The following is a 22097-nucleotide window of genomic DNA, read 5'->3' on the forward strand; positions in this document are numbered from 1 at the left end:
CGAAGAGTCTATCCATGAATATTCACTGCGATTGCATATTTGGACTACCACAAACTATGCAGGTCAGGGCATGTTAGAAGGGAATCTCTCTCCTTCTGACTCATGGAGGAGGAAGTTATCTGATCTGAATGCAGAAGGGGTAAGTGCCTGATTTCTATACATTGGGGAAGAACACGAGGGGAGTAGGTTGGGAAAAGGAACTTGCAGGTATAGACAGGACTGAAGGATAGCAGAGGGAAATTTTGAGTGACTGGTAGCGTATGGGCAAGGAGGCTGGATTGGGAACAAGGAAGCAAAAGACGTGGATGACTGGAAGCCAGTAGTCTAGGGAAGAATGTGTTTTGGATGAAGAGGTAGGGGAAATCTGGGATTGTCTGAGGAAAAGGAGTGGATGAGACCCCCAGTGAGGCAGCAGACTGATGAAAGGGTAACATATGAAGAAAAGTCAGAGCAACAGAGGAGCGGGACAGGGAGAGAGTACTGATAATCTTGGCAGAGAAGATGGGAGAAGGAACTAGGCCAGGAGAGCACAAATTGGATAAGGAGCTTCTGGAAGCCAGAGGTAATGGAAATATAGTCTGGGGGACATGACTGAGGGCAGAATGGGACTGATCAGACAAGGAGAGGGAACTGTGATTGTTTGGGTTGTCTGGGGGATCAGATTAGGACTTGCTGGTCTGAAAATGTATAAATATAAACAGATAGGGCTCATTCCCAGACTTTTTAATGTCTGAAAATTTTTAAAGATACATAATATTCATAATGAAAATGCACCTTGTTTGTTAGCTGTACTCCACCAAAAGCTAATTTCAAACTTAACGCTGCTTTGGGAATATATTGAAATGTATATTACACATCTATACCTACACTCTCAATAGCAATAACAGGTTTGTCAAATACAAATGTATTTTGATTGCTGAAAACTAATAGGTATAAAAAATATCAAATGGTGTCATTACTTGCATGTTTCATGACTTCTAATAAAAACATCATGACCTTATTACCTTATAAATATTGGGTTCCTCTAGTAATGTAATTCTGTTTCTACTCAGAAACACCCATGGGAATATTCATGGGATTATTAAATTCAAGCCTCTCCTTTCACTCTAGGAAATCCATATTTGTGAGTGTGCAGTTGAAAGAAAAATGAAAATCTTCCTAATCCACCTAATTTTTAAATGGTGTAGCTAGTTTGGCAATTTATTGTCACTCGAGCTCTGCCATAACAAATGGCTTAGTCATTGGGTGATTTAATCAGCTGGCTTACTGCTATTATTTGTGCACATATTTGATGTGCATCCAACGCTTGAAAAATTGGTATAGGTTTTTCAGCTATGAGACATCTGTCCAGATGGACCCAGAATGAAGGAAGATATTCCAAATATTGTTCCCGGGGGACTGACCAGCTGTATCTAACATAAAAATGCTTCTGTGCATTTTTTTGAAAAACATAAAACATAACTGAGGCTACTGGAGAGAGTGCAGAAATGTAATCCAGTCACAATATCAAGTAATTGACTTATTTGGCTGGAGTCAACTGAAATTAGGCTTTAGCAGACATCTACTAAAGCATGTAGCTCCTGGAAGCCATATCTAAACTCTAACTCACCTCTAAGCTTACTCTTTCCAAGTAACAATGCCTTTTTTGCATTATTCAGAAAATTACCAGCTGCCATAAGAGCTCCTCTAAAGGAACTTCAACACTGAGAAGCATTCTGAGATTTTTTAAATCTGTGTCAACATACAAACAATATAGTCTCACAAATGGACTCAAATCTGAATAGGAGACAGATAACCTGCAAGTGTCACTTGGACTTTGGACAGTGTACAGATCAGATGAGAATACGGAAGAGGAAAAACAGCAACAGAAATGAGTCAAGTCTCACCTATTGACAACAACGTGTGCAGTACCTTAACCACATCGGAGCATTTTCATATTACATCATCTCCCTAATGCTGGCCATGAATTTAATAGGAGAACTCTGTACTGCCATCTGGAGGACTTGTATTCAATCCCTGATGAGGGGCTGAAGCTGAAATGGGATTGAGTACTCCATAACACTCAGCACCTATTCCATGATTACGGAGTGATTTAAACAAACCATAGCGAATCCCTTAAATCTTCCTTATTCATGGAGGAAAATGGTGGTTGTGACCCAGAGTTTCACAGGGCCATAGCAATATCAAGCAGGGAAATAAGGCACAACTCTCTGATAATGCTGAAGGACGAAGGAAATAGTATCTTCTCAGTATGGAGACTGAGTCACTATATTTATGTATGGATAAAAACGCCAAGACCTACTACTGCTGTCTTAAATCAGTGTTTCTCACAGCAGGCCTGCTTCCCACAGTACTCCTTGGCTGGAAACGGCAAATAGGAGCCAATGGGAGCCGTGAAGCTTGGTGGCTATGGTGCCTTTAGATAAAGAAAACAAAGACACCTGATAGCACTTTTTTCCAAGTGGACCAGCAGCCACTTTGAGAAACACCGTCTTAAATAACACCAAATAAATCTTCCACTGGGTTCTCATAGCATTGCCACATGTTAAGTGTGTTAAAATAAAGTTCCAAAGAAAGGGGTTACAAAATTATGCTAGTCTCCAAAATGTATGGCTTTTAAATTGAAATGAATTAATGACATACAGGATTAGGTCAAATGCTGACACAATATTCAATCCAATGTATTTGGTTTAACCCATCTGTCAGTTGGATCAGTTTAGCTACAAATGATTTGTGAATATTTATTCCATATAATGTATAGAAAGAATTACAAAAATAAAGAATTTGTTAAAAACAAAATGTTAAAATAACAATATGCGTAACAGTAGTACGACCAACATAAAATGTTAAATGAGAAGGTCCCTCATCAAAGTCTTTTAAGTGAATAAGCAGCCACGAGATAAGAGGGAAGGTCCTTTGATGGATCAGTAACTGATTAAAATATAGGAAACAAAGGGTAGGAATAAACGCTCGGTGTTCACAACGGAGAGGGGTAAATAGTAGGATGACCCAGGGATCTGTACTAAGACCATAACTGTTCAACATATGCAGTAAAAGGCAGTAAAGTGCTGACAAAGCCTGAAGATGATACAAAATTATTCAAGATAGTTAAGTCCAAAGAATTACAAAGTGATCTTTCAAAACAGGGTGACTGGGCAACAAACTGGCTGATGAAATTCAGTGTGGATAAATATAAATGACACCCACACTGGAAAACATAATCCCAATTATACATAGAAAATGATGGCTTCTAAATTAGCTGTTGTCTCTCAAGAAAGATCTTAGAATCACTGTGGATAGTTCTTTAAAAACATTTGCTCAAAGAGCAGCAGCAATCAAAAATGCTGACAGATGTTAGAAACTATTAGGAAAAGGAGAGATAATAAGGCAGAAAATATCATAATGCCACAAATATAAATCCCTGGTACACCCAAGCATTGACTACTGCATGCTGGTCAACCCATCTCAAAAAAGATATGTTACAATTAGATCAGGTATGGAGAAGGCCAACAAAAAATATTAGGGAGAATAGAAAAGCTTCTGCATGAGGAGATATTAGAAAGATGGGAACCATTCAAATTGGAAAATAGAAAAGGGGGGATATGGTAGATGTCTACAAAACTGCAAATAGTATGGAGACAGTAAATAAGTAAGTGTGACGGGGCACTCGCGGCCCGCACGGAGAGCGGGCCGGGAGGCGCCGGGCGGGGTGACGGGGCACTCACGCCCCGCACAGAGAGCGCGCCGGGAGGCGCCGGGCAGCCACACCGGGGGGCGGAGAACACAGCCCAGCCCGCCGCAGCGGGCTACAGGAACACGCCGGCAGCCGGCGCAGGGAGCGTCGGGAAGCAGCGGGCGCCGACCAGCAGGGCCCAAGAGGGAGGGGCCGGGGAGGCGCAGGGGAATGACGTCACGGGGGAAGGGTGGCCGGGAGGCGTCGCAGGGGAAGTGACACAGAGGGGGAAAGGAGCCGGCGGGGGATTTAAACCCGGGGCTGGCACGGTGCAGGGGAGCGCGGTGGACGGAGCAAGACGAGGAGGGACGGAGGGAGAGGTGAGGCAGGAGAGGTCAAGGGAAGCGGGCCGGGAGGCCTGGTGGAGTAGGAAGCGGCCCAGGGCGGGGTCGTGGAGCCCGTGAGCGGGTGTGTTTTGGGGCGTTACCCCATCCGCTAGGGAGGGACCACGGGTCCCTGCCTTTAGGGCCCTGGGCCGGGGTTCGGAGAGGGGGCGGGCCCGAACCCCCCTACTCCGCCGACAGGCCGATCCGGCTCGGGTGTAAACGCGAACGTGCGTAATAAAAAGGGCCACCGGCCTGGATGGTGACTGCTCAGGCTTAACTCTCTGTGATAAGATTAGCTCTTAGTGGACTCTGAGGGACGAACCTGCTTACAGTAAGTGTTATTTACCCAATCACATAACACAAGAACTAGATGTCACCAAATGAAATTAATAGGCAACAGGTTCAAAACAAACATAGGGAAGTATTTCTTCACATACTGCCCAGTTGATCCATGGATCTCATTGGCAGACAATGTTGTGATGGCCAAAAAGTATAACGAGTAACAAAAAAGAATTAGTTAAGTGTATGAAGATAGATCCATCAGTGATTATTAGCAAAGATAGTCAGAGATGATGGTTCTGGGTGTTCCTGAACTATCAGAAGCTGGGACTTGATGACAGGTGATGGACCAATCAACAAACTGTTGTTACGCTCATTCCCTCAGAAGAATCTGGTACTGCCCATTGTCAGTGGGTTGGTCTGACTATTGATCAGTATAGCCATTCTTATGTTTTAATGTACAATTAATATGGTTTAACTGAATTACCTTTCAGCAGAACACCTGCTTAAAAATGAAATATAAATAAAAGTGTAACCTATAAGAGCAACACACAACAAAAACTCTGTTAATTTGCAATTTATGTGGGTCGTATGAATTTCCTTTTAGCATAATCAGCCTGAGAGGAATTCTGCAATTTTACTATGGCTCCAAATGAAACAACTGCAGAATTCTCCCAGCACTACATAATTAATCACTAAGGCAATCAATTAATATTATGCTTAAACACAATACACTCTACCACTCAAATAGAATGGGATTCCTCACCTCCGCTACAAATACGTTTTCAATTTCAGCACATACCACACAGAGAACACATATTACATTCCTCAAAGTCACACTGAAACATATAATCATAACTCTAGCCTCAGTGTGATAATAACAATGACCTTTTCAAATAAAGGCATAATCTATCAATAGCATACTTTCATCATGCTGAAGTCAGAGTTAAGGTTGTGCATTTTTACTTGGAAGTGGAAGGGGGATTATGTTGTAGATGGGAGTTACATTTAGGCAGTACAGATGGTTAAATCACGTCCATCTAGATGCTAATGTTGCCTTAATTGATTGAATTAAGTTCTACTACCTCTCTTCACTTGTGTCATCTTAACTGAAAGCTTACTTTTTTCTTCACTTTTACAAAGTATTAGTCTACATCTACATAGCAGGGCTTAACTCGATATAAGTGATGCAAATTGAGCTACACTAATTGTGTAGCTTAAGTCAAAACAGCTTATTTTGAAATTGGGAGTGTCTACACAGCACTTATTTAGATATAGAGCACTCTTCCTCTGATTTCCTTTACTCTTCGTACAATGCGGGTTACAGGAATTGGAGTAAGAAGTCTCCAGCTTGATAGTATTTCGAAGTTATTTTGAGATAACTGCTGGCGGTGTAGATGGGACTAAATTATTTGGAAATAACACTAGTTATTTCGAAATAATGTTGCTGGGTAGACGACCCTTACAGTGCCAGTGGATACTGTTTGGTAGAATATAAGAGCAACAAGTGGCACTAGAGAATGATAAGTAGGGGGCATGGAAATGTGGGGAAGGCAGCAGGAAGTGGTGAGTGAAGCAGGCAGTAGACAGCAAGGGCTCATCTAGACTATGCTAGAGTGTCAAAAAAGGATATGTAAATTCTGATCTCACTTGCGAAAGTGAAAGTAGTTTATACGTGACTTTTTTGGCAAGCCCCCCCCGCCCTTGTCGAAAAGCCGCTCTTTCTTGAAAAGCCACGTAAAACTCGTTTTTTGAGGAAGAGCGGCTTTTCGACAAGGGCGGGGGGGGCTTGCCAAAAAAGTCACGTATAAACTACTTTCACTTTTGAAAGCTCCACTTTCACAAGTGAGATCAGAATTTACATATCCTCTTTTGACACTCTAGCATAGTCTAGATGAGCCCCAAGAGTGATTGCTATTTCCTTCCTCAATCTACTTCCCTTTACATTTAGCAAGTGGGCATTTAGGAGGCCGGGAAAACAGGAGATGCTGAATATAAATTGTATTGCATTATGGGTTACAAAGTTTTGACAGGGAAATGTGATTAGTAAGGCCGAAAGGGGGCAGAGAGGGAGGCTGGGAAGAAGAGAGAGTAATGAATGAACTCTAAAGAGCAGCAAGGAGGAGGGAAGGTAAGGAGAGCTCCCGAGGTTGGCTGTGACTGCTTGCTGTGGTCATGCACATCAGTAGTGCTGAGCAGGGTGTAAGCAAAAAGTGTAACGGAAAAAGCTAAGTTTCAAAGCAAGATGATTTGAATTGATTTCTCTAGGCCAGTTAGTAGCTCTTTTTTCCACCACAATGTAATAGTTCTCTGGAGGGTAATTGTGGTAAATATCTGGAGACGAAACTCAATCAATCAGTCAGTGAGCTGTGAAATAGAGAAGAGTGACACTCCAGCACACAGTACCAAGTCTGTGGGAACCTGGGATGTTACAGAGGTTACAATATAGCGGAATAAAGAAATTGGAGTCAGGAGCTGGATGGGGATATCTGTCTGAAGTGGTGTTGGGGAACTAATGAGGAAGCCTGGACAGCAAGGAAGCTCCTGTGAATGGAAATTCATGGCTGACAGTGCGATTCTCATTGGCTTCCCTTTGGACACACCTGCTGTATTAAGATGAATAAGGAGAATAATTTCTACTGCATTTAAATTTTTACTTTGCCCAACATGTCATTTTACTGGATGCTTGTGTGTAAGGTTCTGAATTAGGAGTGGCAATGGTGGCTTAGCTACAAGAAGCTAAAGGCAAGTGGGATTATTTGCACTAATTTTCAGAACTGGTTGATATTGATTCCTCTAAAAAAATTAATGGCTATTTCCCTTTTCCTGCCCTTCCCCCCACCCCCTATAGGGTAGGAAATTCAATAGCTCTCTGAACAAGAATGGTAAATTTGCAGTCTAAATTCAAACACTGAATTTGAGCAAAAGGGGATTTTAATTTTGCTTTATGTGAAAATCTCAGGCAGCTGTAACTATGGGCTCACTATGGATATCTTATTGATATTTATAACCAGTGCACATAACACAAAATCCCACATGCATGCTATTAAGATTCAGTTATTTAAAGAACTGACATGGTACATAGAAGGAATGTGAATCTGCTGATAATGTAAAATATGACCGGTATACTACGTTTCCCACTTATGAAAAATTAGTTTTACAAGAATAATTACTATGAATGTGTGTCAGACACTCACTCTTTCATGACTATGTTCTACTGGAATCCTGTTTTGGAGAAACTGAAAGATGCCCATGCAGCTGATTGATGTGTGAGCATCCTGAAATCATTAGGATTGGGAATAACTTCTGGTGTATCACCTAGTTTATCCCCTTGCCTAGGTTTTACTGCTCCCAGTCACTTGATAGATACATATCTATTTTACACCTGGATATCTCCAGTGATGGTGATCCCAAAATTTCCTTTTAGAGCTTGTTAATATTATTAAATTATTATAAAGCCAGATGTTCAGCTAGCATAAGTTAGCATAGCTACAGTGACTCCAATAGAATTACATTCATTTACATCAGCTGACAATCTGTCCCACAACGTTTGTTCTAATATTTAACCTAAATGTTCAATGCTGAAGTTAAACCCACTACTTCTTTCTTTGTTTTCCTGGCGGTAATGTGCACTTGTCCTCTTTATAAAACACCAAATTCTATGGATCACATTTGACTTCAGAGTACAGATAAAGCTACATTGAGAGTGCTCAGTCCATGAAAAGAAAAGAGAGGAACATTATTATTTATGAATAGAGAGCCTGATTCTGAGAGATACAATTACCACTGAAGTCAGCTCAATAGGTTATTTGGTGAGAGGGACAACTAATTTGAGAGCCCAGAAAGCATTTCTTTAGTGCCTCCTGTTCTGGTACATGCTTATTTCTATGTTCAGAGAAGCATGTGATGAACTTAAGGCTTTTTTATGAATTCAGCAGTGTGTCAAATTACAGATAATCCAATTCTCATGTTGGGTGCAGTGGGAACTGGATTTAGATACAATTTTTGTCTTTCAAATACAGTGCAGTATTTTACCAATGGCATACATCCATTCAGTTTGCTAAGGTATCTTAAAATAAAAGCATTTAACTTGAGTAATGGTAGGTAAGGAGAAATTGTTCTGCAGTTGTAAGTATTTATACTCTATTGGCACTACTAAAATGCCCAGCTAAATCTTTGCCTGAATTTAGCAGCAGTAGGTTAGATGTCAACATGTAATACCTGTTTTTAATATGCTGGGGAGAACCAAGACACCTGAAACTACCATTGACCATAATAGCCAGCCGAGTGCAGAGGGCTTCACACTCTTCCATGCTAGAGGAAAAATGATAAAAAAAACAATAATTAGGAGATGAAAGTAATTTATGACTAAATTTAATTAAAATTTGAAGAAATCTGGATGGCAGAGAAGACGCAATTCAGAACCATTCACTTCTAGGTCAATGGTTCAAATACATCACTAGTCAGTAGAGACCAAAAGCTATTACCACATGACATCTGGTGGAGTCCTATAAAAATGAATTCATGTTTTCAGTCTGTTTCTAACTGGATGATTTTGGCTACGTTACAAAAGCCATACTACTGCAGGCACTAATTAACTACCTTATTGGCAGTCTTAGCAGAGATGCTAAGGACTGGGCTATTGGCACAATATTCTCTAACATGCCTACTGGAGGTCACTCCAAATTAGGGTTGTAACATTTGGCATGACAGAGTGGTAAAACTACAGGGCTTCTTTTGCATTGTGCTAGTCCTTGTGAAGTGAAATATTACTTAGTATAAGTATGGGCAACAGAGACTCAACATGACTCAAACAAAAATTAATTCAGGATACAGCCCCAATGTTCAAAAATGATGCACCATGCTGTATTTGAATGCTTTAAATAATAATGAATTACCGTAACTTACCAATAGTAGAGCAAAAATGATACCCTCATATATTTAGTATGAAACTGAATAATTCTTGCAAAGCATAGATAAATTAAGTAATTCATGAGCACAATAATACATTTCACATAATTGCGCATTCCAATGGTACATTTCCAAAACCAACTTCCTGTGGGGGTGTGTGAGAGTCTGATTTTCAGTGGAGCCTCGATAGACATTCCATCTGTGCAGGCATAATACTGTTCTTGAGAACAAAGGTGTCTGCAATTCACTGGTGACACCCACACTCAGTAGTGAGTGGTTTTCATAACATATGTGGGTGCAAGCAGCTAGTTAGATGTAGTTGTAGTTCACTGTGACCCAGACTGTGGCTTCCACTTTATTTACATAGCTTTGCAGGGTAGGAGAACAAAGAATCACTCCCTATCCTTGTTTGATGGACATACGAACAGACCAGAATTACAGCCATTACACATGGGAAAGGACTGTTGACTTACTTCCCTAGGGGCAATTCACTAAAAAAAAAAAAGAGGCACTGGGCAGGGATATATAAGATTAAGCAGAGCATAGCTCTGTCCCTCTTATATGTGGGGAGTATGTTACTGCCCTTAAAGATGATTTGCAGATAGCTCTCCCCACAGCAGAAATGGGAAGCTAGCTCCAAGAGGCATATAATGCCTCAATATTTCCCTAGGTTGTTGCCAATTGATACTACCCCCAAAACAGCCATGTGGGAGCTATTAAGTGCATTAACTTCAGAGACTAAATTTTCAGAGGATCCTTTAAAAAGCACCTATATATTTTATATGTACATGGGATGGTGCACAAAAAACTGCATTTATAGGCACAAAAGCATTTCCCAATTAAGGAGTCCTTTGAAAATCTGGTCTCCAATATAAAATTTTGCCCACATGCGACCAGTCATATCAATGTGGTATGAATTAGAAATGTAATCTTTGTTTGAAACTATTGTTAATTATTACTACTCTTGCTTAGAATCATTCATTCGTGGAGTAATTTATTTGATGAATGTGTTTTCTTTTCCTGCTTACTACATATCTATGAGCTGATCACTATTATCTTCGGTTTGTTTGCTGTTTGAAAATGATTGTTTTATTTTGTGGTTTGAAAAACAAGATGTGTTGGTTACCCGTGACTACTTACTTAAATCACATTTTTCTGTTCCCTAGCTGGATGAACAGGCTAGCAATTTGAATACAAACATTCATGTATGTGAATTTAAAGAGTCTGTTTAGATGAATACCAAAACAACTTTGAAATACATTTTCTGTGGGCCTCAAGCATTTGCACAGTGAACAATCAGAGAGAGAAAACATGTCCTGAACACATCTAACACAACTTTCATTTAAAATATCTAACAAATCTTCTGTTGTGGAATTTTATTGATTCATTTACTAATTCAGGATTTAATTTGGTCAAAACATTAATTCAGTGTTTTGATTAATTAGTTCTGCCCCTTCTAGGCATTTTTCATAATTATACAGATAGGGATGTCTATCAGCAAATCAGATTGCTCCCTCAATTTAAGCCATTTATATATAATTATGCTTACTATACAGCATGCCCTGCAGGGAACATGCAATTTATTCACGTTACCATAGATGCTACAAAACATTTTCAATGTCTCCTACATTAAACTGACAAAATGGAAAGTATTCACAAGATGTTTTGTGCCATGTTGGGCATTGTAAAGAGGCACCATCTCCCACTGGGGTATAGTCATATCCAGTACAGGAAGCTCAGATAGATGGTGTATACTGGAGATGGCTTAATTTCTCATAGGGTATTTCCAGAAGTCCCGATGCATGGGGCTCCAGCCCTACAAGGTGTGGTAGGGCTCCTTTTCCTGGGGGTTTGAAAATATTCATGGGAGCTGTGCCCTGAAGAACGCTGGCTGAATTTAAATCCTGATACTGGAGCATCCTTTATGTTGGGGTAACATGCTTCCCCACTTTGAGGCCAACCACCATCTCCAGTCAGTTTAGAGAAGAGAAATAGCTTTGGATCTCTCCTCCTTGTCCCCTCTGGTGACTGCAAGTCTCTTAGGGGATGGCATAGACAGAGTTTTAAAAGGCATAGTCCTAGTACCCCCAGGGAACATAGGGATTGCAGTAAAACCAACGAGGAGTCCTGTGGCACCTTAGAAACTAACATATTTATCAGAGCATGAGCCACTGTGGGTAAAACCCACTTCATCAGAGTCAAATAGCATTAGCTGATTCTTGTATGGGGATAGCAAGGGAGGTGGAAGGGCCATTATCTCCTCCCTCTCTCAGAATACCCATCAAAATATAGCATAGCCCTTAACACTAACATTTAGGCCAATTCAGGTTTCACGGCTGAGAGGAATTGCCATAATAAAGCAAGAGACCTGAACATGGTTAATCCTGAACACAAATATCAGCTTCTCTCTTTCAGAGGAAAGGAGAAGGGCTGTGTCTACACAGGCACCCTTTTCCGTAAAAGGGATGCTAATGAGATGCTTTGGAATTGCAAATTCCGCGGGGGATTTAAATATCCCTCGCGGCATTTGCATGAACATGGCTGCCGCTTTTTTCCGGCTCGGGGTTTTGCCGGAGAAAAGCGCCAGTCTAGACGGGATCTTGCGGAAAATAAGCCCTTTTCCGGAAGATCCCTTATTCCTACTTGAAAGGGATCTTCCGGAAAATGGCTTACTTTCCGCAAGATCCCGTCTGGACTGGTGCTTTTCTCCAGCAAAACCCTGAGCCGGAAAAAAGCGGCAGCCATGTTCATGCAAATGCCGCGGGGGATATTTAAATCCCCCGTGGAATTTGCAATTCCAAACGTATCATTAGCATCCCTTTTACGGAAAAGGGTGCCAGTGTAGACATAGCCACGGTGTTGGCCAATGTGATAATATTGCACCTGTGGGATGTCAGCACAGCAGCACTGCCATCCTGGACCTCCTTCAAGATGGCTTTCCAGAGGTACCGCTTGGAACAGGGATCCATTCCAGTGCTGGGCTCATCCTACAGAAACAAACACATCAGTTAACAATGGGAGTAGAGGAGACAGAGAAAGAATTTGATGAGGATGCAGGGCTTAATGTTACTCGCATGGTCTGTCTGCAGGGGCAAGGTAGCACTCTGATTTGGGATTAGCATAATTTCGGTTTGGTAGGGGTACAGTGTTTTCTCCTCTTCGCTGCCTAGAATTTGTAAGTCTGCCAGAGGCATGGAACAGCAAATGAGATGCCCTATATCTCCATACTGTCTCCCTTGCACATAGGCACATGGCTCCTTAGAGCTCTGTGGGAGCACAACTTCCCTGCCCCAGGTTCCCTATTCCATGTCTTTTGTTCAAGGGTCATTCCAATCTGTGTGGGAGAAGAAACCATGTGATTACATACTGACCTAGCCAGCATTGCCTTGTTCCATAGTCTCCCTCAAGGTCTGAGGGGAGACAACGTGGCAGGGGCTGACCATTGCCCCCAACCTGTCCCTTTCATAGTCTAACACTTCCAGAAGCAGTGGAAACTAAATCTCCTGGAGCAGTCATTAAGGGCTTCTGTGGGAAAGGAAGTGCGGATGCAGAGATTGTACTTCCCCTTTCTGCATCCTCTCTGCTGGATAAGATGAATTTTGATATCTTTTGCTAATGGAAGTAGAAGATATCACTTGGCCCTTACTCTTGAAAAGCCATCTCCTCCACTTTTATACACAGACCTTTCAATGCTTTCACTAAGTGCAGGGTGTCATGAGGGAGGCACTTTAATAGAGAAAATACTTTACATGGTTTTACTTTTGTTCCTTAATTATGGATCCTTCATGAATAACCCCCTAAAATCCTTTATAACTAATGCTTCGCAAAACACTTAGAATACATATAAGCCTTTTAGAGCATTCAAGTTATTTCAAAATGTTTTTCCCCCTCTCAATAGTATATATGTAAGGATGCATCTTTCACAGCAAGAGACAAATTGAAATGGCTGCCTGCAGTGGCAGATTGTCCTAAAGAGATTACATAACAGTTGGAGTACTTCTGAGACTAGAAGAAGCATTGACTTAAGAAAATAACCTCCCCCTTTCCTCAAATCATCCAAGATCAGTTTGAGTTAAAAAGAAAAATGTAAGTAGAGGAAGCAAAGTATCTCAGGTCTTAAGAACATATGTTGATTCAGAGGCATGGTTTGGTAAGTTCACTAATGCAATTTAACCCATTCTGTATTCGCTTTGGAGGCACACTCTTGGGATTAATGTTTTGTCCCTTTACTCTGGGGAGTATACTCCCACCCAGTAGTATTTCTGTAGGATTCTGAGATTTGTTTATTTAACTATCCCCCCACCAGGGAAAGAAAGGGGGATTGGATGAGACATTGTTTCCTCTAATTGAACTCTTATACCACATGATGGGTTCAGTATAAGGAGAGAGAATGTACCCACGTTTCTCTGGATATTTACTTAACCCCTCCTGCCACATGTAACTTTTATCCATGGCTCCTAAAGGTGCTTATGAAAAGCACATTTTTGCTCAGGGTACCTATCAGATTCCATAAAATGATAGGTAGTTTAAAAAATATGGAATACCGAGGCGGAAATCCTATTATGGAAGGGCTCTCCTCCCTATCCATCTGGAACCACGTTACCAACTTAAGGTACATGGGTATTAAAATTCCTGGAGCTTTGCAATTGGTCTTTCCAACCTGTCTGGACACTTTGTAGCTATGCTTCCAGAGATCTGATCTCTGCTTACAAGTCTGTCTTTGGTCCATACTGTAAATCCTCCAGGTGCTGCTTTAGTTCTCTATGTGAAACATACAACTCTTGTTTTAACATCTGATATGAATCCTCCAGTTCCTGTGTCTGGGATGGTTTCAGATCCCACTGACCATTTTCGATTTCTGCAAAATTCGTTGTTATTTCTTCCAACTTGGTTAAAAAGAAATATCAGCTCACAATTTCATTCCCTTGGCAACTGGATCTTGCTGCTAAGGCCACTATTACCACTTTTGATCTGAGTGGCTTATCAAAGTTTGGAGTCCCCTCTTGTATATGCATCAGATTGTAGTAGACACTAGCGGGAGTCAGGTATTTCTTTGATGTAGTTTAGTTTATTTATAAAGAATGTACAAAATCCTGTGTCCCAAATACAGAAGAAAACAAAAAGCAGGAATCGGGGTGGTTTTTTTTTTAAACTCATAGAACCAAGAATGCCCTTTTCAGCCAGCAAGCTCAGCGAAAAACTTCTCTGAACATTTCTTCCAGGATCCATCACTATTATGTCAGCTGTTCCCTTTTGCTCTGTGTGTCTGGTTTATACTGGGAACTTATGCATACCTACATCTTTCAGGGGCCTCACTGGAGACAGTGCTAGGTTGATAGAAGAATTCTCCTATCCACCTAGTTGCTCACTCTCATGGAGATGGATTAACTACATGGGAGAACTCCTCCTGTTGGCATAGGCAGTATCTACACCGAAGTACTACAGCTGTTTAAGTCTAGACATAACTCTCGGTCTTTCTTGTTCCTTCCCAATTTCTTTGTATTCTGTCTTCCCTCCTTTCCCTGCCCCTCTTCACAAAATTGGCTAAAGTCGGTGGGCAGGCTCACATACTTATTTTCTCTTAGGCGAAGCTTATGCTCACATTAATGTTAACTAAGGGTGAGCTCATATGAATCAACAATCAATCCCTATTGCCAAGTTTTACCCAGCTCATAAAAGCATTAAATAATGCAGTTCAATGGTTTACTCTCCTACTGGTACCAGAATCATTAAAATAAAGTAATCTCAATTGCTTTAAATACCCTGTGAAACTATGTATCTTTGTAAAGGGCTACATTCCCTGGAGGGGTTCCTCCTTGTGGCTAGGTCTGGGAATTAGCTTTTGCCCCGTAGTATGCCCCTTTGTTGGTTATGCTGCCATCACACTCGCAGTCACTCTCTCTCCCCCCTCCCCATTTAATTCACACTGACAGGTTGTCCAGACAGCACCTCAGATAGTCATCTGTTCCATCTCTAATCCTAGCACAGTGATGGGCAACCTAAGCCAGTAAGTGGGCTGCATGAGTGGCCTTCCATCATCTCTGTGGGCTGGAAGACTGTATCCCGGGATGGGGCAGTTTTGTTAACTGCACTTGCATACGTATTATTTGTGGGGTGTGTTGACTGAATCACAGCAGTGCTTTGATTGGGAGTGCACAGCTCTCACAATCAATGGTTTGTGCAGTCAGTGCTCACCTCACTTCACATGCCCTTGCTTTATATGTATGTCACTTTAGTAGTACTAGTAGGGAAAAAAAACTATGTGGAACAAAACCAAGAGAACCTGGTTACCATTTCCCATGACCAGTCCTCCTGGACTTCTTCCTTATCTTTGACTCCATTTCCCTCTAGAGGGTGACTGAAGGCTCCTTTTTCCTGCTAAATCCTACTCTCCCTTCCTTGGGTTTTATAATCCAACCCCATCTACACCATAAACTGAGCTTCATCGATCAATTAATGGGAACCAATCCCTGACTCCCCTTTAAATGCAGCATACAAGATACATTAGCCCCTTCTGGCTCAACTTACTCCATCCAAGGGCTTTTGTGGGCTGAGCACCCCAGTATAATCCTATTTTTGCATTTTGATTTTCTTAGATTGTGCATAAATATGGGCAGAAGATACACTATGCATTCTAACATATTGAACAGTAAATTCTACTTCTTTTGTTCTCTGAATCAAAGAGTTCTCCATCTCTCTAAAAAATGAATACTGAAGCCACAACAGGAATATTGCAGTTTTATCAATGCCAGCCTAGGAAACCCAGTTCCAACTGGAGAATGCTGAAGCACAAAGTAAAACAAGTTTATTGAGGGATCTGAAGATGACAATTGCATTGCTTATGCGTTACATATGATTTGGAAGCTGCACTACATTTTCACATGACAGGTAAGAAAACAAAATAATGAAATATCTTAACACTTCCTAAGCAATAACAATGTTTACTCTACTCACCAATAAAAGAATTTGGGGTTTGCCAATTAAAGCCAAAGCTGTAGAAAGCTTCCTTTTTGTGCCACCGCTATATGTCCTCACTGGTTTGTAAATGTGAGCATCAAGGTGCAATCGGCTAACAAGGTCCCCAGATACCTGAAATTAAGAAATTGCAAGCTTGGTCAGATTAGTATATTTAACAGAATGGTCATTTTGAATCCTCTCATTTTGCCCAGAGGTGCGGAAATCTTCCCTTAGGAAATCTTGGATGTAGATCAGAGGTTGAAGACTACTGTTCTATGATAATGGGAAACTTTCACAGAACCCTTAGACATAGTCTGAGGACCACCGGCTGAAAACCACATTAGTAGAGTCTGCACTGGTATGGCTTTTTTTCCCCTTGGCTAAGCATAATAAAAATGAATACAAAGTATTTCCATTTTTCTCATCTGACACATGCTGTTACTTTTAAGTCCTGGAAGAAGGCTCCCTGGAATCTGTCAGGCAAAATGTTAAGAATAAAAGGCTGCTGCCAGGGGACTCCCAAAGATAAGACACTCTCTTGTATAGAAAATCTGGCTGTGTCAACTCCTGTAATAGTCATTTGCATTCATTTTGGGTTGTTGAGTCAATAATTTAAAATGCTCCTCATTCCAACTACTTTCTGCAATATCCAACTGATCAAACACATTTCACAAGTGCTAGAGAATCTGAGAGAATGAAATAATAGGTCAGACACAGAAAGATGGGATCAGAAGAAAGGCAATCACATGAATAATGAGTTCAGCTATTCTAAATGCCTGAGTTGAACAAGACAGTTGATAACATCTCCACTTGCAGCTGGTAAAGAAGAAGGACAGGTGTAAGGATCAGGGTCCATATACGTCCAGAAAAGGCAGGGAATCTGAATCCCATTGAATAAGAAGTGGAATTAGGTAGTTATATACAATGTTATTGTGCATAAACTTATGTCAAGTATGGTATGTGCATGTCCATGCTACAATCTGCTAAAAATTCATGCGTTCAAATGGAAGCTACATTTTAGAAATGTAGTCCTAACTATCTGAACTATGCATTACATTTTTTTTAAAAAATGATCTGACAATCAGAAAACCACCACTTGGGAATTTAGTTTTGCAAAGTGCCAATTTTCTGCTATTCCCCAGGTGACCCACAAATTACGTTTTGTTCTACTTATGAGATGGTTGCTAACGAAGTTGACTTAGTAAGAAACCACAGACTTCCTGAGTCTCCCTGCATGGCCTTTTAAGTTCTTTGCTACTCATTACCCACATACAGTGGAACTCCAAAGATTCTGATCTGTTTGGTGCATGCTCTGGCTTTGAGGAAGGCAGAGATTTGGCCCTAATATAGCTGACCACAGGAGTTTTCCTTTCAAATAAAGAATCAGTCTGTGCAAAGTTCTAAGTATTGTCAACTTCCACTGACACGCAGTGACACTAAGAAAAAAAAAGGATATTAAGAAAATTAGATCTGCAACTGCATTTAAAGTCATTACTTCTGAAATATAAGACACATAGTTTACCTACTATAATAAACTGCAGTAGTACCATTTGGAAAATGTGTGTGTTACTGAGTACTGGAGTGGGTCTTCTATACAAACAAGAAAAATATGCTGAGAATTGTATGGAGAAAACTATAAAAATTGAAAGTAAGGAGAGTTAAACTGATCCCTTGTGCTTAGCAAGCAAAGGAATCTCAAGAATGACTGTAATTTACTCTGTGTTGCTATCTCAACCAAAATACAGGGGAGAAGATTACTATATTTTATCTATAATAAAAGTGTTTTCTCTAAAACATGGTTTTCAAGCATTATTGCAAATCTTACAACAAAAAGTTTAAAAGGGATAATCAACGTAGAAGAATTTAGAAGCCAAGGAATATTGATGGAGAAACCACAGAAAGCAGTTCAAGGAGGTCAAGTCAGAGGTTAGAGTTTGTAGGCCCCGAGAAGGCTCAATCATATGCTTTTAGCAAGCTAGTCCAGCAGTAATTTACAGGCTAACTATCTATGTTTTTCTTTATATTGAAATATGAATGTGGTATGACTCCCAAGTTGTGCGGAAATCTTGTCTTTGCTTTAACTTATCTAGAAGCAAAACATGCCACTCTATTTGATTTTTACAGAAGAACATGCATTCAATAGACAGACATACTAAACTCTGACATTGTCAGCACAGTACAGGGAAGCAGATATACCCAATTTCATAAATTTAAAGGCCAAAAGGGACCATTTTGATCAACTAGTCTGACTTCCTATTTAGACCATAGGCCATAAAACTTCTCCCAAATAATTCCTAGAAAATATTTTTTTAAAAAAATCCAATCTTAATTTTAAAAAAGTTCGTGATGGGGAATCCACCAGGACCTTTGGTAAGTTGTTCCACTATTAATTATTTTCACTGTTTTTATGCTGTATTTCTAGTCTGAATTGGTCTAGCTTCACCTTCCAGCCATTGGATTGTATTATACCTGTCCCGGATTGAAGTGTCATTAGAGGAGGTTTTGGAACAAATAGAAAAACTTAATGTTAACAAATCTCCGGGACCAGATGGCATTCATCCAAGGGTTCTAAAAGAACTAAAATGGGAAATTGTTGAACTATTATCTGTGGTTTGTAACCTATCTTTTAAATCGGCTTCCGTACCTAGTGACTGGAAGGTAGCCAATGTGACACCAATATTTAAAAAGGGCTCTAGAGGCGATCCTGGCAATTACAGACCGGTACGTCTAACTTCAGTACCGGGCAAATTAGTCAAAACAATAGTAAAGAATAAAATTGTGAGGCATGTAGAAGAACATAATTTGTTGGACAAAAGTCAACATAGTTTCTGCAAAGGGAAATCCTGTCTTACTAATCTATTAGAGTTCTTTGAAGGATTAACAAACATGTAGACAAGGGGATCCAGTAGATATAGTATACTTAGATTTTCAGAAAGCCTTTGACAAGGTCCCTCACCAAAGGCTGTTGTGTAAATTACATGGCTATGGGATAAGAGGGAAGGTCCTTTATTGGATTGAGAACTGGTTAAAAGACAGAAAATAAAGGGTAGGAATAAATGGTAAATTTTCAGAATGGAGAGGGTTAACTAGTGGTGTCCCCCAAGGATCAGTCCTGGGACCAATCCTTTTCAACTTATTCATAAATGATCTGGAGAAAGGGGTAAGCAGTGAGGTGGTAAAGTTTGCAGATGATACCAAACTGTTTAGGATAGTCAAGACAGAAGCAGACTGTGAGGGACTCCAAAAAGATCTCACCAAACTGAGTGACTTGGCAACAAAATGGCAAATGAAATTTAATGTGGATAAGTGTAAAGTAATGCACATCTCTGAAAACTTCCACACATTGTGCAGAGGCAGTCAAATAGGCAAATAGGATGCTAGGAATTATTAAGAAAGGGATAGAAAATAAGACCCAGAATATCTTACTGCCCCTGTATAAAACTATGGTACGCCCACATCTTGAATACTGTGTACAGATGTGGTCTCCTCAAAAAAGATACTTTGGCCCTGGAAAGGGTTCAGAAAAGGGCAACTAAAATGATTAGGGGTTTGGAATGGGTCCCATATGAGGAGAGGTTAAAGTGACTGGGATTTTTCAGTTTAGAAAAGAGGAGACTGAGGGGGGATATGATAGAGATATATAAAATCATGAGTGGTGTGGAGAGGGCCAATAAAGAAAAGTTATTTATTAGTTCCCTAAATAGAGGACACCAAATGAAATTAAAGCTAGATAATTTCCTGGAGGTTAGGTCCATAAAAGGCTATTTGCCTGGGGATAGAATTGGTGTCCCTGGCCTCTGTTTGTCACAGGCTGGAAAGGGATGGCAGGAAACAAATCGCTTGATCATTGTCTTCGGTCCACCCTCTCTGGGGCACGTGGTGTTGGCCACTGTCAGCAGACAAGATACTGGGCTAGATGAACCTTTGGTCTTACCCAGTATGACCGTTTTTATGTTCTTCTCTCTCTCTGATAGACTGAAGATCCCATTATTAAATATTTGTTCTAATCCTTTAATCATTCTCATGGTTCTTCTCTTAACCCTAGGAAATTTACCAATATTTTTTCTGAACTGTGGACAACAGAGCTTGACACAATATTGCAGCAACAATCAGACCAGTGCCAAATATATAAGTAATGTCATTTTTGACAGTGAATGCCACTTTTCCTCCCTTTTTGCCCACTTCATCCTTCCTAAATAGGTTATAACCATTGATTCAGGCCAGTTATTCCTGTGCTACAGAAAATTTGCTAGTTTCTAATGGTGGGGCTATGGGTCATTTCATGACACTTGTTTTTGCTGTTCCTTTGAACACGCACAATTTCCCAGCTAACTTTTACAGATGATTACAAAAGGTACACAAACTGACTGAAGGTCTCCAGAACATTGCCTGTATGATAGATGTTAGGGATGTTAACTAGTTAACCAATAAGCCTATTGGTAAGTATGAGGCTTACCGGTATGCTTAGCAGTTAACTGGTTAACCAGCTCTTCCAGTTAACTCCAGCAGCAGCTAGCTGTGCTGTGTTGGCACAGCATTGAATGCGGAGCAGCCGGTGGGTTAGGTGGCAGGACTCCATGGCAGTGGCAGTACCCGATGGCCACAGCACGGCCAGAAGGAAGGACCTAGGTTAAAACAGCTAAGCATTAAGTTGTTTTAACGTCCCTAATAGAAATGTAACAGAATAGCAATTTGGACTGATTCACAATGCTGTGTGGGCAGAAGTGTTATAAAACTTTCTCTCTCCCAGTACTCTTGAATGCAACGAAGAGAGTTTGCTTTGGTAGGAGGTCTCTTTCTAAGAACATTCAAGTCCTGGTATCACCCTTAAACCTTATCCACTAAAGTAGCTAAAGTGGAATTGAGCTCATCAGATATAACATCATATATTTTATTCTACCATGCTCTTCAGCAAATGCCTCCTCCGTCTTATCTCTTTTTCAGTAACATATCTATGGAGAGAGACTAAATTTGCTGTAATAGTCCCAAACTCATTAATATAATTTAAATAGTAATGAAGATGCCATCTAAATTACATCAAAATTAGATATACTGTAAAGTAGCCAATACATCTCCATTATAACTTCATTTAGCTGCATAACTTATGGTGTACTGTTGTTTGGATGGTGTCACGCCATAAAGTATAAATGACAATATTTCTCAACTTGACTAAACCCAAATGTGGGATATGATGTGTGACAAAGATTTAAAGTGACTCAGACAAAAAATATTCATGCAGAAAACTGAAAATGCTGTGGGATTCCTTCCATTAGCTCTAATCTCTCCCCCTCCCCCTCTCTCTCCCCCTCCCCCTCTCTCCCTCTCTCCCTCACACCCACACACACACACACACACACACACACACACACACACACACACACACACCTCAGTTTTGTGAATCTTTATTTTTGATAAAAGTGATTTTCCATGGCTGAAAGTGATGTTACTCCTCAGAGTCAATGGGATACAGATGACATAGAATAAAACAGAAGATGTGTTAGAGATTTTGATACTAATGTATACGTTGTGACTTCACACAAATCCCAGAGTTAGTGTTTCTCACCTGAACACCTCCTCAATGCACACAGTTCTCTCAACTGTTCCCCTGTCCCCTAGAACCAGAAAACTAAAACATCTCTTTGCATTCATAGACAACCTTGTCCCTAGTCACCAATGTTCCTTAATAAAATTTCAAACTATGTTATCTTGATGATTCTAATTCAGTTAAAGAGCTCTCCTCTTTCTAAATCCTATCCAACTCCCACTTACATTAATGGAAGCAGATTAGATGTTTAAACCATAAAAACTGAAGGACTCGATTCTGCGAACTCCTGCCAATACACTTAACATTACACACAAATAATCCCACTTAAAACAGCACCACAGAGAAC

The 22097-nt window shown here is 40.4% G+C and overlaps 1 protein-coding gene across 1 annotated transcript in view; it reads right to left on the bottom strand.

Moving 5' to 3' along the window:
* The window catches only part of ABCA13 (ATP binding cassette subfamily A member 13), a 267673-nt gene that overhangs the window by 13309 nt on the left and 232267 nt on the right, over nt 1–22097 (bottom strand). The window contains exons 56-58 of the mRNA XM_006136374.5: nt 16204–16338; nt 12133–12236; nt 8560–8652 (exon numbers count right to left, since the gene is read on the bottom strand). Of these exons, the coding sequence (XP_006136436.4) occupies nt 8560–8652; nt 12133–12236; nt 16204–16338 (332 nt within the window). The remainder of the gene's footprint in view (nt 1–8559; nt 8653–12132; nt 12237–16203; nt 16339–22097) is intronic.

Source organism: Pelodiscus sinensis, chromosome 2 (genome assembly GCF_052426305.1).
Source record: "Pelodiscus sinensis isolate ZL-2025 chromosome 2, ASM5242630v1, whole genome shotgun sequence".
Classification (NCBI taxonomy): Eukaryota; Metazoa; Chordata; order Testudines; family Trionychidae; genus Pelodiscus; species Pelodiscus sinensis.